Below are 16,981 nucleotides of genomic sequence, written 5' to 3'. Positions count from 1 at the left end.
TTCTCATTTGTATATATAAAAAAACATATTTATGTGAGATCTTGTTAGATTCGTCTTAATATGTAGTTTCATAATATCAACTTCTTTTTATATTTTTTTATTAATATGAAATTGAAGATATTAAAGGTCAAAAATACGTCTTGGAGACAGTGAAAAAAACAAGGACTATAGGGAGTAATTGATAATTGATAAACAAAATGAAATGATAATTGATAAACACAATGAAATGGTAAGATCATGGACCATAGATAACAAATTATGATATACTAGTAGAATCATCAAAATCAGCATCATGTACAATAATCCGAATCCCATTCTCCCTAAGCGAATTAATAACAGACCAAACAATTTTAGCATTAGCACCACAATCCTGAACCCCCTTTTTATGGACCTGTTTGAAGACGTTAGTGTGAACCCCATGTTCCAAACCATGATGATTAAGGGCCTCCAATTTGAGCCGTCTTGAAAGGACTTCACCTACAACAGCAGCAGCCTGAGGATTCTTAGTGGTGCGCCCAAGCTCGAACGCTTGTTTAAGAGCGTGCTCGATGGTCGAGACTTGCGCCACTATTTGGCCGTTACTTTGGTCTATCACGTTGGCTGTTATGAATTTCAGCGATATATGGAGCCGCAACTCGAACGCCCTGCGCACTACTGCCATGGGGATGGCCACCAGTCGATGGACGATGTATATGCGGCGGATGTTTTGAGTGGGTGAGCTTTGGAGTTTGGGCTTGTGATTTTGTGTTAGTTTCAGTTTCACCTCGTTGCAAAATACCACCAAAGTTTATATGGGTTACCTAAAGTTTAGAATGCTAGTCTCTAGTAACTTACTCACTTAGGCCCATTGGCTATGGTGTTTTTTTTAGAGAGATTCTCGATAGTACACAAAGGGCTCGTTTGGTTCAAACTATGGAATGGAAAGGGAATGGAATGAGTTAGAGGAGTGGAATGGTAACAATAACCGTTACTTTTATCGATGGTTTGGTTCAATGAAGGAAAGGAATCATTCAAGCCATCACCACACCAAATCAAATCTAAACCCAAAAAATTAGGATATTATCAAATGATTATTGGAGAAGCTCCCTACTGCAAAAATCCTTCCAACAATGAAAAAATGAAAAGAAAAAAAATATAGATTCAGGTTATGGAATTTAATCACTACAACGTCTACAAGTCTAACTCATTGACCCAAAAATCTAACTTGATACATTACAAATATGAACAGTATAAGCAAAAATGAAAATTCGATATAAAATTTTTGTTTGAAAAAGAAAAGGAATTTTCAGATTTCAGATTTTGAGATATAGTTTCATTTGAAAAAAACTGAAACCCAATAGTTCGTGTGGAAAACTATTGTTCATGTCGCACCAAATCCAACAAATCCAAAAATTTCAACAACAAAATACAAAATGCTATAAATCAAATGCTTACCAAGACAAATTCGATCCTCAAAATGAAAAATTGGAAAATCTTGCCTGATATGTTGCAATTATCTTCACAAATCATCAATGGAAGATAGAGAGGAGAGGTGAGGTGAGAGAAATGACAGGGACGGGGATTAGATTAGAGGAGGTAACAAATTTGTTATCGCTGGGTGAAGTAAGGTAACAAATGAGGGGATTGAGTTACAACTAAGTAAGGGATTGGGTTTCCATGGGTGTTGAACCAAACAAATTGAATCGGAAACAAGGTTTTCATTCCGTTTCCAATCATTGTTTTTAGTGAACCAAACATGGGCAAAATGTATTTGCTTTCTCTATTGAACCTAACGTGAATTGAACATTATATTTTTTTGTTATTTCACTAGTTATTAGTCCATATAATGCCGTGAGTTATGTTTTGTTTAGAAATCCGGTCTAGTTGCTAGAATTATTAATTACTAGCTTTTAAACTTTGGAGATGCACGAGCTTCTCGATTTAGAATTAGTAGTATGCTTTCATGATTATAATTTAATTTAGGCAAAATTGGCCTAACACTCTTAATTATAATTCAGGTGCATCTAATATCATTTACTATGACTAGCAGCCTAAACACCATCAACTACGGGACGGGGTGCAGTCTGTATCACCAACTAAGGGGTTGGGTGCAATTTGTACCATAAAAACCCATCGTCTTCAGCAACATTTTAGGCTTTCGGCCTAATTTATGATACGAAATGCACCCCACCCCATAGTTGGTGGTGTTTAGGCTACTAGTCATAGTTGGTGGTGTTGAGTACACCCAAATTATAATTCAGGGTGTTGAGGCCAATTTTGCTCTTTAATTTATAGTGATTATACTTTTAATACAATTGACTAAAAGATTTTAATGATTTTGGGTGTATCATGCGGTAGGAGCCTGGCAACTACTTAAGAAATAAGCGCATTCGGTTGGAACAACATGAGATACATTTTTTTCACAAAAGCACAAACAACCAAAAAACAAACAAACACAAAGACATGAACTAGCTTAGACCAGCTTTTCCTATCTTGCCCTAACTGCTAAGACATGGGCAGACTGAACTATGCACCTATCAAGTTCGAAAAACTCATAAAACAGAAAATCAAACATAAAGCTTTAACATCAATAAAGATAGAGAAATTCTACATGGTGACACTATTACTGTGCTTTAATTTTGATTTAGAACTATCATGAAAATCTTAAAGACATGTTGATTGTTGAAAAGTTACATAATTCTACTTTCCAAAATATTTGGAATCGCTTCATCTGGACTTCTAACAAAAAATATATGACCCATCCAATTAAAGTGATCCACGGTTAAGTTTGTTTTAGTACATTGCTTATATCTTATTTGTTTTAAATCAGATTTGGGCTTGTAACATATTTTCAAAAGCTTGTTTCTCGAGCTTTTCATGGATGAGTCCGTTTTTGGTGAGACGGTCTCATGTTAGTGTTAACGTGAGACCGCTGATGTCATGCTGACATCATGCGCGTGCATCAAACCAGTAGTTGAATTAGTTAAGCGCTTGCACCTATTAGTTATGCTAGCTTTAAATTGCTTCTGGGTGAATTAGTTAAGTGCTGAAGTATATTAGTTAAACGTTGAAGTATATTAGTTAAACGCTGAAATATATTAGTTAAGCGCTGAAGTATATTAGTTTTATCATAAAATTAAGATTATAATGCATTTTATTGGTCATAATTTCAGTATCACGCATAAATATAATTCTCTCTTTCTCAAAAAAATTAATGCACTAATTCTCTCTTTCTTAAATAACTATCGCATCTTTGCACTAGTTATGCCAACATCAAATAACCAATGCAAAAACAATGTTTACTAATGCATGCAATAAATAAAACTAATGACCTTAAAATCATAACTATTGACTGCCCATACTAGCAACCTTCAAAGTATAATTGTTAACCAAATATCAAAACTATAACCATAAAACCAAGCATCATTGTTACTCATGAAATTAATAAATAATTATTCATATGCTATAATTATAATCTTTCAGTTAATTTCTAGATTGAAACTATTAGCCATAAAATCGGAACTAAAAAAACAAAAAGTCATAACTAATGTAAAAAAAACTAAATATCCAAATATCATAACTACTTATCAGAATACAATAACTAATATAACCAGAATAACAACTATCAACCATAAAATTAAACCATAATTATTAACCACAATTAATAACTAATAACTAGACCTGGCAATCGGACCAATCGGATCGGATTCGGACCGGACCAATTCAGATCGGATCGTTTTCGGATCAAGTTAAATTCAGACAGGGATCGGACCGGATCGGACCGTTTCGGATTGGGTCATCGTTCAGACTATTATTTCGGATCGGAATCGGACCGGACCAATTCAGATCGGACCGTTTTTGGATCAAGTTACATTCGGACCGGATCGGATCGTTTCGGATTGGGTCATCGTTCGGACTATAATTTCGGATCAGAATCGGACTATGGTGGAATGAATGGAATACTTATGCCAATGATATTTTTTTTATATAAAAAAACGGGTAAGTTTCGAGTATTTCGGATCAAAGCCTAATCGAAACCAATAATTTCGGATCGGTTTACCTTCGGGTCGGATCAGTTTTAGATCGGGTCGGATCGATTTCGGATCGGGTAAGATTATATCGGATCATTCGGATTTCGGATGAGTTTCGGATCAAGATTATTTCGGATCGGGATTTGGACCGGATTGGGACCGTTTCGGATTCGGATCAAGGTTCGGACCGTCTCGTTCGGACCCAGATCGGACCACGGATCGGATATTTCGGATCGGATTTTCGGATCAGGACCAACTTTGCCAGGTCTACTAATAACCTAAAAGTCATAACTATATATCCGAATTTCATAACTATTAAGCAAAAAGCTAACTGTGAATCAAAAAACCATAACTAAGAGCCAAAAATACGTAACTAATTACTAAAATTCCTTAACTAATTGAAAAATTATAACTATAACTAGAAATCACGCTCAATACCAAAATTCATAATTATGAACACATAACTACATACTCGCAATAATTTTTTTTTTCATAGTGACCTAATAATAACTATAATCATGCCAATTTACATATAGTAACTAAATTGGTAGCATAGTGACCTTTAATCATGCCAAAATACAGATCACACATGTCAGTAATCATTATGAAATTAATTCATGCCAAAGCGCCATAAAAGTCAGCAATAATCACACAAGAAATCTTTAGGGATGGATTCATTTGACTTAGCTCCCTCATCTTTTCATCTTCATTTTTACTCTTCTGCTAGTACTATGTTTTTCCTCATTTCTCATCTTCCAATTTAATTCAATTCGATCAAATTTGAAGGTTTTTGAAAGATATGAAGAGTTTGTTATGGAGTAGTGTAGAAGATGAAGTGAAGATGGAGAGATGAATAGTTATTCCAGGGAACCGACAACCCCGAGCCGCACCTCCATCTCTTTCCCCCACCTCGGCGTCGCACCTCCGTCTTTTTTCCCCAGCTCAATGTTGAACTTGAACGGTCTCACGTTAAGACTAACGTGAGACCGTCTTTTATAAGACTTTGTGTTCATGGATACAGGTGAATTATTGATTCATTTATGTGTTTTTTAAGGATTCATTTACTTTATGTGTTTATAAAGCTTATGAGTTCTATCTTTCGACTTGTTTGATTATGAAAGGACCATGCGTTCTTTTATTTCAGTTTTCATAAAATGTTTTAAAGGTTTTAGGCCAAATTACCTCATCAATTTGTGACATTTAAATTTAATTTATTAAGGAAAAAATACATGTATGAGGAGAAATTTTTACGTGCCTACAAAACATATCGCTCCAGTACCATTTTTATCTACACCAAATATATAAAAAATAAAAATAAATATAAAAAGTACGGATCGGAGTAACAAGGAGGAAAAAGATAAGATATTAAACTATTAAATTAGATTCATAGATTTAATAAAAACGAAAACAAAACTGCTATACACTTGGATCATCTGATAAAATATAAAAGGGTGGTGATTTAGAATAAATTAGAAGCTAGCATCTAAATATGGAAAAACTAGGTTCTTGAGAATGATGGTGTAGTTGGTAAAGCCGAATTTGGTGCATAGAAAACAGAGCGGCATAAAGGTGACGCAGAAGTCCCAAAGTTGATCTCTTTCTCTTCTTCAGGGATTGTATCCAATGCACGAAACATTCTAATTCTAAGAACACTCACAAATTGTTGGGGTGCTACTTCTGTAGCAAATCTGGCAAAACGTGCGCTTGACATGTTGTTGTGCGTGAAGTTAAGAATCTGAGTATGTCGAAACTTTAGGAGAGTGAGAGACAAATGATAAGAGCAAAGAGAAGAAATGAGGAGTTTGTACACAGCTAGTGAAGGATGTATGGACTTATATAGGGCTCAGGGCTCCATGTTGATGTGGAAAAATAAACTTACGACTAGACTTTTATTATAGTTTAGGCTTCTAGTTCAGTTAGAAATACATTACTTGTATTAAGCTTAAAGCAGTGGAGTTGGAACTGTGTTCGAGTATGCTTAAAATTAATTTCTTTCATAGTGAAAAATATTGTCATCTACTAAATCCGTAAGATCTTATTTATCATTGTATGTATCGGATGATTTATTTTTAATGATATCTTTTCCTTCCCGTTCAAAAAAAAAAGGTTCCATCACAATGATTGACTGATTGTATTGCATGATATTGTTCCTATTCTTTTGATCTTATAGTCTAATTTTTGAGTTCAGTTCGTTTCCTTCTACAGTTTTAGTTCAACAAATTTTAGTGTAAAAGAACATCGCCTAACAAGTGTGAGGTCAAAGGTTTTGAACTTGACTTTTATCCTTCTTATCTATGCACTATTTAAATAGAAGTTACCACTTTTTGCTTTTTTTTCCGCAAATCTCCTAACATTACATTATGAATTTACATGCCCTATATGAATGTAAACTTGTGTTAGTTGTTGAAAAATTATAAAAATGATGAAAATGAGATATGTGTTAGTTCATATAAAACCTTGATTAGTACATATCACCCTTTACCCAATACCCAAAAGTTGTATCCAAAAATATGGGGCTATTTTCGTTATATTATCTTATAACTTTTCTCTTCTTGTAATTTAAATTCAAACATGGCTTTGGTATTACCTAATTTGCAATTTTCTCATATATGATCTTATTCATTATTGTTTCGTAGATCGAGTACGTAATCGCGTTTGAGATTCTTGATCTCCGTTATTAGCATGTGAAACATCATAAGCGAGTGGAAAACAAGCTACACATATGTATTTTAGTTAATTGTGTTAGAAAAATAGTTTATGCAATTTCCTAATAGCATTAAATCCTTAAAAAAGGCATCTATACAAGCAATAAATGCACCAAACTGACAACTTTTCATATATATTATTTGATATACTTAATTTCAGGTGCATGCGAGATTGTTCTGTGATGATATAAATGTTCAAAATAAGAAAATAAATTAAACAAGAAAACTTAATAAGCAGAAAATTTACTTGGAGTATACTTTGAACTAAATAAGCCAAAATGCATGATGCACCCTATCATCACACCATATATAGTAAAGCGTCATCCCATCTTAGTTATAAAAAGTTACCTTACATACCTTATCCCCGACCATACCATAAAGAAAGCGGAAAAGGAGTTTTCTAGTGTATACAAAATACAACTTTTAAGTCTTATTAAAGCATCAATATCACAGCTCTTACCTCTTATCCATGGCATATGATCGTGAAAACACCAAAAAAAATTTGGTCTGTTTATCCCCTGAAAAGTCTTTCTTTGTATCTTTGTGGACATTTTCTTCAAAATGCAAGTTGCTAATTAAGTTTGGTGTATGACCAGTTTGGATTACCTGCATAGTTGCATTGTTTCTTTGGTTTGCTGGACTTTATTTATCAGTTTATTATAGTAAGGAGCTTGGGTTAATTTGTGCCGACCACATGTGGTTGCTTATAAATAAATTGTGCTTAGTTGTTTCGGTGAATGATCTGACAGAATTAAGCAATAAGGTCCTAATATGGACAAGCCAATCTTAGTCTTAATAGCTATATTTGTCAATAAACCTAGGTCCTTCAGGCTGATGGCATATAAAACTATTTTTGGAATTTCAACCATTAACTTAAACTTTTGATTGAGTTAGTCCTTTAATACGGTATAAGAATCATCATGACAAAAAGGTGGTAGACAACTAGTAATAAAATATGATAGTTGGAAGAATATCATATGTAAATATGCAAGGAAATTCTCATATTCAAATACTACCTCCGTTCCTTAATAAGTGCAACATTTCCCTTATTTGGAATAGTCACAATAAGTGCAACCAAGCTCAAAATGGTAAAAAAAGTTCAATATTATTACAAATACGCCACCAAAAAGCAAGAGGGGACCACAATTTATTTGTTTCATCACTTGAATTACTCTACTTTATTGTGGTCCTAACTTTATCTCTCTACATTCCTTGATATTCACCCACTTTCTCTATGTTGCACTTATTAAGAAACGGAGGAAGTACATGGTATTATATATAACAGGATACACAAACATGAGCTACGTGAACAAATTTCCCATATTGTAAGACCTGTGCTAAAAAAAATTGGTCCATTTACCTTACATTTTATTCACGGTAACCAATCAAAATTTTATTAAATACATTTTCGCTGAACACCATTACAACTCAAAGATTAATTGGAAAATAACAGTGCGAACCTTTAGAAATGACTCCTTTCTTCAAAAAGTCATTCTAAACATGGCTTTAACAAAAGCCACTACAAACAACATTTATGTCACTAGAGAACATACCAAAATTGATTACTTACGCTAAATCCAAGTATCCAACCCACCAATTATTTTTATGGATGTCATCTAATTTAGTCGGTAAAGTATTGTGAGGATAATATCCAAGACCTAAGATAAAAAAAATTCTTGTTTCATAAAACCTCCCATTTGGTACCCTCTATTATATTTCATATTATACAGTGCAAGCAATGGTTGTAAAGATCACTATCCTTTGGAAACATGATCCTCTATATCCTTTTCTGACCAATCTTATTACGTTTAGCTTACATTGCAGTCTCTTTTGCTAAAGTGGTAATGAGTTGCAATCTCTAACCAATCTAGCGGTAGAGTTTCCATATTTACTAGTGTCAGTGGGTGGTTTTTTTCTTCTTTTAAACAATTTGGCTAATCGGAGGAAAATATAAAGTGGTTGCCTTGTGCAAATGGATAAGGCATAAACTAGGCCACCTTCAATTTTAGGCTCTTAGCATTCAGTGCCGCCCTTTCTGCAAGGGCACATAATTAGAGAAGAGCCAAATAGAAAGGGAGACAGGTAATTTTGAATATGACCATTTTTAAGTACAGGCGACAAAGTGCAAATAAGTGACAGTTAGGGATGACAATGAATAGGGTCTGAGTAGAAAAAGAATAGACCTTTGCCTATATTCTAAGTTTTAGATGTATAGTATACCCATATTCTACCTATACCTATAGGGTAAAATTTTTTAAAGACCCTTACTCGTAGGGTCCGATAGGGTATGGATAGAGTCTAGGGTATAGAATGGGTGCAGTATAGTTTTTTTCCGCTTATACTTTCACGTGTATACACAATTGTTTAGCACAATTTAATATATAAAGTTGTCAACTAGCACACGAAATATCATATTACGTAGCAATACATAGTTTTTCCACATCCTAAAAGTGTGATACATCCAAATATGAAAAAAGAAAATAGTTTGAGCGAGAGAGTAAGGTACTAGTAAGATGACACTGTGAGAATGTGGTCAGGGTGAGGGATTGAGGGTTTTATTTTGACTCAAAAGGTTACTTATATCTGTTATACATTATGTATATATATATATATACATATATGGGTATTAGGGTCTGGGTAGGATCTGAATATTTGAGAAGTGTACCCTTACCCTATTTTTACCTAATAGTATCAAGATCCATACCTATCCTTACCTAATAGTATCAATAATTGTACCCTACCCTTACTCATAGGGTCCAAATAATTAAGATACATACCCTTAAATCAGAATATATATAGAATTCGGACGAGACTAGTTAAGATCCTGGACCCATTACCATCTCTAGTGACAACAAGTGGATATGATATTTGATGTTGCTATACATGATATATAAAAGCCGCCCAATAATTATTTTTGACAAATGCTGCATCAAAATTAGCAAAATGAGTCTAGATTGACTTTATTTTTAGGGACATTCCCACCGGTAATCCTGTTCTATGGAACATTTTCAATAGTAAATCGTTTTCTATTGAGTTTCAAAAATAACCCTATACTTAGTAATATTATACAATCGTGACATTAATGATGGTCAAACCGTCAAATTTCAACTGTAATACCCCGATAATTCTCTCTTTTCAGAAATACCTTTATAATATAAAACTTAGAGAATTACCAAAGCATTATCGCCCGTGTGATAACGTATCGGCTTATTCAAAATTTTGCAGCGGAAAACATCTAACTAAACTTTAACTTCATTATAACTCAATAAGTAAATAAACAAGTGTTTGAGTTGGTTAAACAATCTAGTTTAACCAACTCAAACAAACTTAACAAATATGTTCTTAACAATGCTGAAAATAAACTATACTAGTTACACATTCTCTCCATTCTAGATTCCCAATTATGCACATCTGCGAACAAATATGTTCTTAACTTCATTATAACGCAATTATGTACGTACCTCGTGTAAACTAGTCTGTAGGCCACTTTTAACTCTTTAAAAGTCCCCTACGGAATATTCTCCGCCTAGAAATCAACATAACCGAAATTAATAATCTTAAATAAAAATTACAGCAACTCTAAAATACTTAAAATCCCCTTTAAATATATTCAAAAGTTGATTTTAATACCAAAACTTTTGATTCCTAGCGTAGTACCACCATACTAGTAATTCAAACTCTTAAATCTCCATTAATAAAACCTTTTTTGAAATTTCAGCAACTTTTAAAATCATAAAACCTTCTTCAAACATATAAAACATGTTTAAAATCATAATCTACATCAATCTCATAGTATCTAACATGCTACTATGGTTTTCTAGTAATTAAAACCCTAAAAATCCATACTTTAATGATTAAAACTTTAATCTAATCATCATAAACAAATCTGAATTTTTATTCTCATAATATAATATATATATATATATGAATCAAGATTATTAATTAAAACTGTAAATTAAATCCAATAATCATGATTAAAATTAAAAGAAGCATAAAAACATAGTCTTTAATGGAATCTTGAGGAAGAAGAAAAGAAATTAGCCAACAAGAAGAAGAACAAGAAAGAAATACCGAAATCGCGAGTGAAATATGGCAGCAAAATCGCAAAACTTGCAGAGGCCATAACTGATAGAATAAGAATTGGAATTGAATGATTCTTGAGCCTACATTCAATAACTTTTCGAGATCTACAATTTTCAAGAAGGAGGTTTTGGCTAAAAATAAACAAAACTATGAGAAATCTGGCCAATCAGATCGGGTGAGAAAAAAACGAGTGCAGGGAGGGAAAGAAAACCATGAGGAGAGAGAGGATAGAAAGTGGCGTGAGATTTGGTGAGAGGAGAGAGAAAAATAAATCTTCTGTGGGGAAAAATAATTGGGTATTAGGATATTTATAAAAAGGCTTCCTTTTTGGGCTTAGGAAAAAGAGATAAGGTTTAGTGAAGTTTGATGATGAATAAGATAAATAGCTTGGGACTTTAATCATCAACACGACTCTTTTTCCTTTTATCCTTTTAGGTTTTTTAGGTTCCTCAATACCATTAGACTTATTTTTCAATATAATTTAGTATTTAAAACTTTTATCAAAACATGCTTAATTAAAATATTCTCAACTTTATTAAGACATGGAAAATAATTTCATTTGACTTTTAAAATATTCAACCTTTTTAAATAGTCAAATCATTTCAGAACTAATTTGGGTTAAATATAAATATATAAATACTTAAATATATTTATAAAATCCTTTAAAATTATGGGGGATTACATCAACTGTTAATATTATCGGTTTACCTAACCCAAGTTAACCCCAACCCCCAACTACCACCCATCCCACTGATATTCCACCCAACCACCATTCCTCCACAAGAACCCCACTTCACCTGAACACCACCCCACCACCATTGTCCCACCCCCCCCGAAACCAAAAACTCATCGAAATCCCAACCTAGATAGCCTTGAAACAACTACCCATCATTCCAAAGCCACCCCAGCCACCAAAAAAACACCATTTAACTATTCGAAACTCCCATATCAACAAGATAAAGGAAGAGAAAATCAGGGGCGGAGCGAAGCAGGCAAAGGAGGAAGGAAGACTGGAGTAAGAGACAGAGGGAGAATAACACCAAGACCGACAAGCCACGGTCACAACAAGAGCAACGCAACAACAGTAGCAACACCAATGTGTAGGGGGAGAGAACAGAGTGGTGGTGAAGATCTGGGGAGGCAGTAGTAGCATCAACATGAAGGGGAGGAGAGCAGAGTGACGGTGAAGATCTTGGGAGGCAGCAGCGACATAGAAAGAGATATGAGAAGAGAAGTCACGAGGAGGGAGATAGTGATAAGGAGAAAGAGAAAGTCATCGAAAGGGAGAGAGTGATGGGAGTATAATATTTTTAGTGGAAGAGTGGTGGTGGGTGGGGTTTTACCAATTTAGTGGATTAGGTAGTGGTTTGGGATTAACTTTGGTTAGGATTGTAAATATGTTTAACGGTCCAAATAACGGTTTAACCATCATTAATGTCACTGTTGTATAATATTACTAAGTATAGGGTTATTTTTGAAACTCAAAAGAAAAACGGTTTACCATTGCAAATGTTCCATAGTATAGGGTTACTAGTGTGAATTTCCTGTATTTTTAACAATCAATGCAAAAAGAATGTTTTTGTAGTTTTTCCGTTATATCTTTCTTATAAGTGTATGAAATCAAATCGGATTACAGTGTTAGACTTAGATACAACATAAAAATTTATAGTCGGTAAAATAAACTCATACTCGTACCTGTTGACCCGTATTCAAAATACTCGATTCGAGACTCGTTGTTCATCCAAAAGTGACGACCTAAAATAGAATCGAACCCGAAACAACCCGATCGATCTGAATCTATACCCGACCCAGAGTGACCCGAAAATAATGACCCGAACCCTAAGTGATCCGAAAATAATAAGGAAATATTTTTTACAAACATTAATTTGCGTAATATGAAAGTCGACCTTAACCGAATTGACCGTACCCAAGCTAACCCGTCCCGGTTGGAACCATCCCGACGTTGACCCGACTAGCACCCGACCCGAACAAAAAGTTGACCCGAATACGACTCGACGACCCGTATGTATAATCCCTCGTAAACTTATGAATTATATATATATATATATATATATATATATATATATAATATATATATATATATATATTATATATATATATATATATATATATATATGGTACTCTCTTTGTTTTATTTTATCATTCTCACTTTCCTGTGCACATCTCCCAATACACCTCTTTGAACTTAGATATCTCTCATTATATATTAGTAAAAATTATAACGATTGAATATTAATAATGTACTAATTAAGCCGAATCAAACAAGACCCCACATGACTATATTTTTTCTTATAAATTGAATAAAAATCGAGAAGATTCTCTCTAAGTATGAATAGTGCCAAGATTTCAAGTGAGAAAGATAAAAAAAAAAAACAGAGGGAGTATGACTTTACATTTACTTAATTTATTTATGAAAAACTTGACTATTTGAAAGGCAAAAGAGTGATTTAATGATTTTTAATAATCAAATAGTTTATTTAGTCATGCTTTGAAAAAATCATTTTATAACTAAACTAGTGGAGTTAAAGTAAAAAGTTTTTAATATTGGGTTACAATAGTCCAAAACCTTATAGCTTTTCTTATGTACATCTCCATTAAACTAATCCATCAAGGGCCAACTCATTATTGGACCCCTAATAGAGGAAATTATAAATTCCCTTTCTTTACACAACTTTCCACATTAAATACTATTTTCTCTCTCCTCCTTCTCCCTCATATTTTCGGCCCTCCTTCTTTCTTCTCTCCTAATTTTCCTTTTCCCCTCTCTTCTCCTCTTCGGCCATCGATGCTCCTTCGTGCGACGACCGCCACCGCCAGATCGGACCACCGCCGGCCAATAGTGCAGCGCCACCGACTAGGAGCTGATGGCGTTCCTTCGTCTGCCGCGAGACTTATTTTCTCTCTCTTGTTGGTTATTTCTTCCTCCTCAAGTTATTTTAATGCAAAGTTTGTATTTTTAAGATTTGTTTTAATATAAATATGTTTGAAAGTTATAGTTTGATGATTTAATTATGAATCTAAGATTATATGATTTATGTAATGAAGAAATTAAAATTCAGATTTAATATTATGTTTGAATTAGGATTTTAATTATCAAAGCATGGATTTTTAGGATTTTATGAGTTGGAAAATCATAGTAGTATATTATAATTTATGAAATTGAGTATTCTTATAATTTTAAGTATGTTTTAAAAGAGTTTTAGTATATAATATGTTGCTGAAAATTTAAAAAAGATGTTGATGTTGGAGTTTTATGATCTAAACAGGAGTTTTAAGCGTTATTCACAAATAGTGTAGTATACTATACTAGGAGGTTGTAATAACTAAGTTTTAATGATGGGTAAAGGTTTTTAAACACTTTTACGAAGATTTTAAAGTGTTTTATTATTGCTGTAAATTTGTAAAGGATGATTGTGGATTCATATTGGTTGTTTTAGGCGGAGAATTCTCTTTAGGCGTCTTTTAAGGTTGTGAAAGTGGTCTCTCGATTTGTATACAAAAAGTACGTAAATACCTATGTGTTGAATGGACTGGTATCATGTCATAAGGACTAAATTTACGTAGTATCATGTATAGGGAACTATTATTAGTTCATATGTGATTATATTAAGTTGGATTTGTATGTTTTATGCCGTTGTGTGAAGCATGCATGTTGGTTATGATTTTTTTATATTATGTCTGTATGGAAGATTGATGCAAGCATATGGGATTTGAGAACTTTGTTTTATTTGTTCATATGAGGGATTAATATATATATATATGTTGGTTTGGATCATGATTGAATCATGCTGTTCCCTTTGGATTATTTAATTAATCTATGAGGACTGAGGGCATTATTCGGTAAGTTGATTATTATAACTATGAAAGGTTGGTTAGTTGTTGATTTCGTTCCACGAATAAAGGAAGGTTATGAATTAAAGTTGGAATTAATCTTGGGTTATTAAGTTGTTGTTGATCACCAGACATTAGGGGTGTGCAAAAAAATCCGATCCGAGTGATCCGATCCGGTTATCCGTTGATCCGATCCGAATTTTCGGATATCCGATCCGGTTTTTGAAATTCGGATTTTTCGGATCGGATATCCGAAAAAATATCGGGTTTTCGGATCGGATACGGATCGGATTTTTGAACATATCGGATATCCGAAAACCCGAATATTAAAAAAGTGTAAAAAATTTCAAAATGGGCTGCTGCTAGTGTGCTACTCCTGCTAGCCCAACAGATAATAAAAAAATTTCAAAGTTCACGCCTTCAATTTCGGATCGGATGTTAATTGGACTATTTTCTCACGCCTCACGCAAAACCCTAGAGACCTAGTTCTCTCACGCCTCTCTCAGTCTCTCTAGTCTTCAGTCTTCACTTCACGGCTGCCGGTGCCGGTGCCGGTGCCGGAGCAACTAAAATGGAACACACGACCGGGAAATTACCAGATTCGTCCAAGTCTGGGGTAAGTTATCCTCTCTCTCCATTTTTTTGTGCGGTAAACTGTTCGTCATTTTCGGATTTTCGCACTTCATAGTTCATTCAGTCATTGCTTTGCTCTCTCTCTCTCCATTTTTTATTTTTTGAGAAATTTTCGAGCAAGTTCAGTGTTGTTAGTTGATGGGCTGCTATTTTTTTTTGCTGTTCGTCATTTTTCGAGCAAGTTCAGACAATGCACACCCCTAGTCTTGATATTGTTTGATATTAGTCATTGGTGGGGATTCAGTCATATTAAAATTTCCAGTTTGCTGATGAACTGTTCTGTTTCAAGTTGCACATCATTGTAATTATTGCTGCTGTATCATAGTTGAAAGTTTCTGGATTTTATGTTGTATTGGTTGTAATGTTTTTGAACAATAATTTTAGTCTTATATCATGGTTTCCTAGGGTGACTCTACTGTTAATATATTATGGAATTGTATGTTTAGTTAATTAGTTGTGTAGAATGTAGATGGCAGTGGACAGTAGGGATGATTAGTTGATATGTCAAAGGAATTGTATGTCCACTGTCCACTGATGTGTATTATGTGTAATGTGTATGTCCATTTTTTTTAATAATAGTGATCCAAATAATGTTGAATTGGTGATGATTGATTGATTGTATTGGTTTGCACTTTGCAGAATATGGCATCATCATCGTTTGATGATAATGATGCACATAAATTTCCTACTTATGTGGATTTGTTGATGGAAGAAGCTGACGGTTTGGATGAAACTAATGAGGAAGAAGATTCTGATGATGTAGAAGAGATTAGCAAGTGAAGAAGAGGAAGAAGAAGACTTCAAAAACTTCTACAAAGACAAAGAAAGAAACAAATGCTTCAACTGGTGAGAGGAAGAAAAAATCAAAATGGTGGGCACATTATGATAAAACTGAGGATCCTACCTTTGCTTCTTGTAAGTATTGCAAGACTCGTATTGGATGTGGAGTAAAAATGGCACTACTCCCTTAGCAAATCATGTTAGGAGATGTAAATTATATCTTCCGAATTTGGATAAGAAGCAAAAATTGATTGATTTTGAAACTCAGAGTCATGTTAATGAGGATGGGAGTTTGGAAACCATTAGTGTTCCAAAACTTTGGGAATATGATCCTGATCATTGTAGAAAAAAGCTTGCTAAGATGCTTATTGTGGATGAATTGCCTTTTGTTTTTGTTGAACGTGAAGGCTTTCATGATTTTTGTAAGGCTTTAAATCCTAGATTTGTTCTTCCTTCCCGCAAAACTGCCACTAGAGATTGTTATAGTCTTTTCATTGAAAAAAGAAATGATCTGAAAGTTTCTTTTAAGAACTTGCATTCTAGGATTTGCCTTACTATGGACACTTGGACATCTGGTCAAAATTTGAGTTACATGTGTTTGACTGCCCATTTTATTGATGATGATTGGAATTTACATAAGAGGATTATTAACTTTTGTCCTATTGCTGGCCATTCTGGGCAACTAATTGGTAGGGCGGTCGAAAAATGTTTGAATGAATGGGGTTTGAAAAATATTATGACAGTGACTGTGGATAATGCTAGTTCTAATGATTTGGCAATTGATTACTTGAAAAGAAGACTTAACATTTGGGAGTCTAGTGTCTTGGAAGGTCAATATTTGCATATGAGATGTGCATCTCATATTTTAAATTTGATTGTACGAGAGGGTCTACGAGAGCTTGATGTGTCCATCTTGAA

The 16,981-nt window shown here is 33.8% G+C and overlaps 1 protein-coding gene across 1 annotated transcript; it reads right to left on the bottom strand.

Moving 5' to 3' along the window:
• Nucleotides 1-256: 256 nt before the first annotated feature.
• On the bottom strand, nucleotides 257-661 carry LOC104898723 (hypothetical protein). The gene has a single exon (XM_010685826.2). It carries the CDS (start codon nucleotides 659-661, stop codon nucleotides 257-259), a length of 405 nt encoding a protein of 134 aa, XP_010684128.2.
• Between the last annotated feature and the right edge of the window lie 16,320 nt (nucleotides 662-16,981).

This window comes from Beta vulgaris, chromosome 7, assembly GCF_026745355.1.
Source record: "Beta vulgaris subsp. vulgaris cultivar EL10 chromosome 7, EL10.2, whole genome shotgun sequence".
Lineage (NCBI taxonomy): Eukaryota > Viridiplantae > Streptophyta > Magnoliopsida > Caryophyllales > Amaranthaceae > Beta > Beta vulgaris.
Note: the sequence above shows the minus strand (reverse complement) of the source record. Positions and strands in the feature narration are given on the sequence as shown.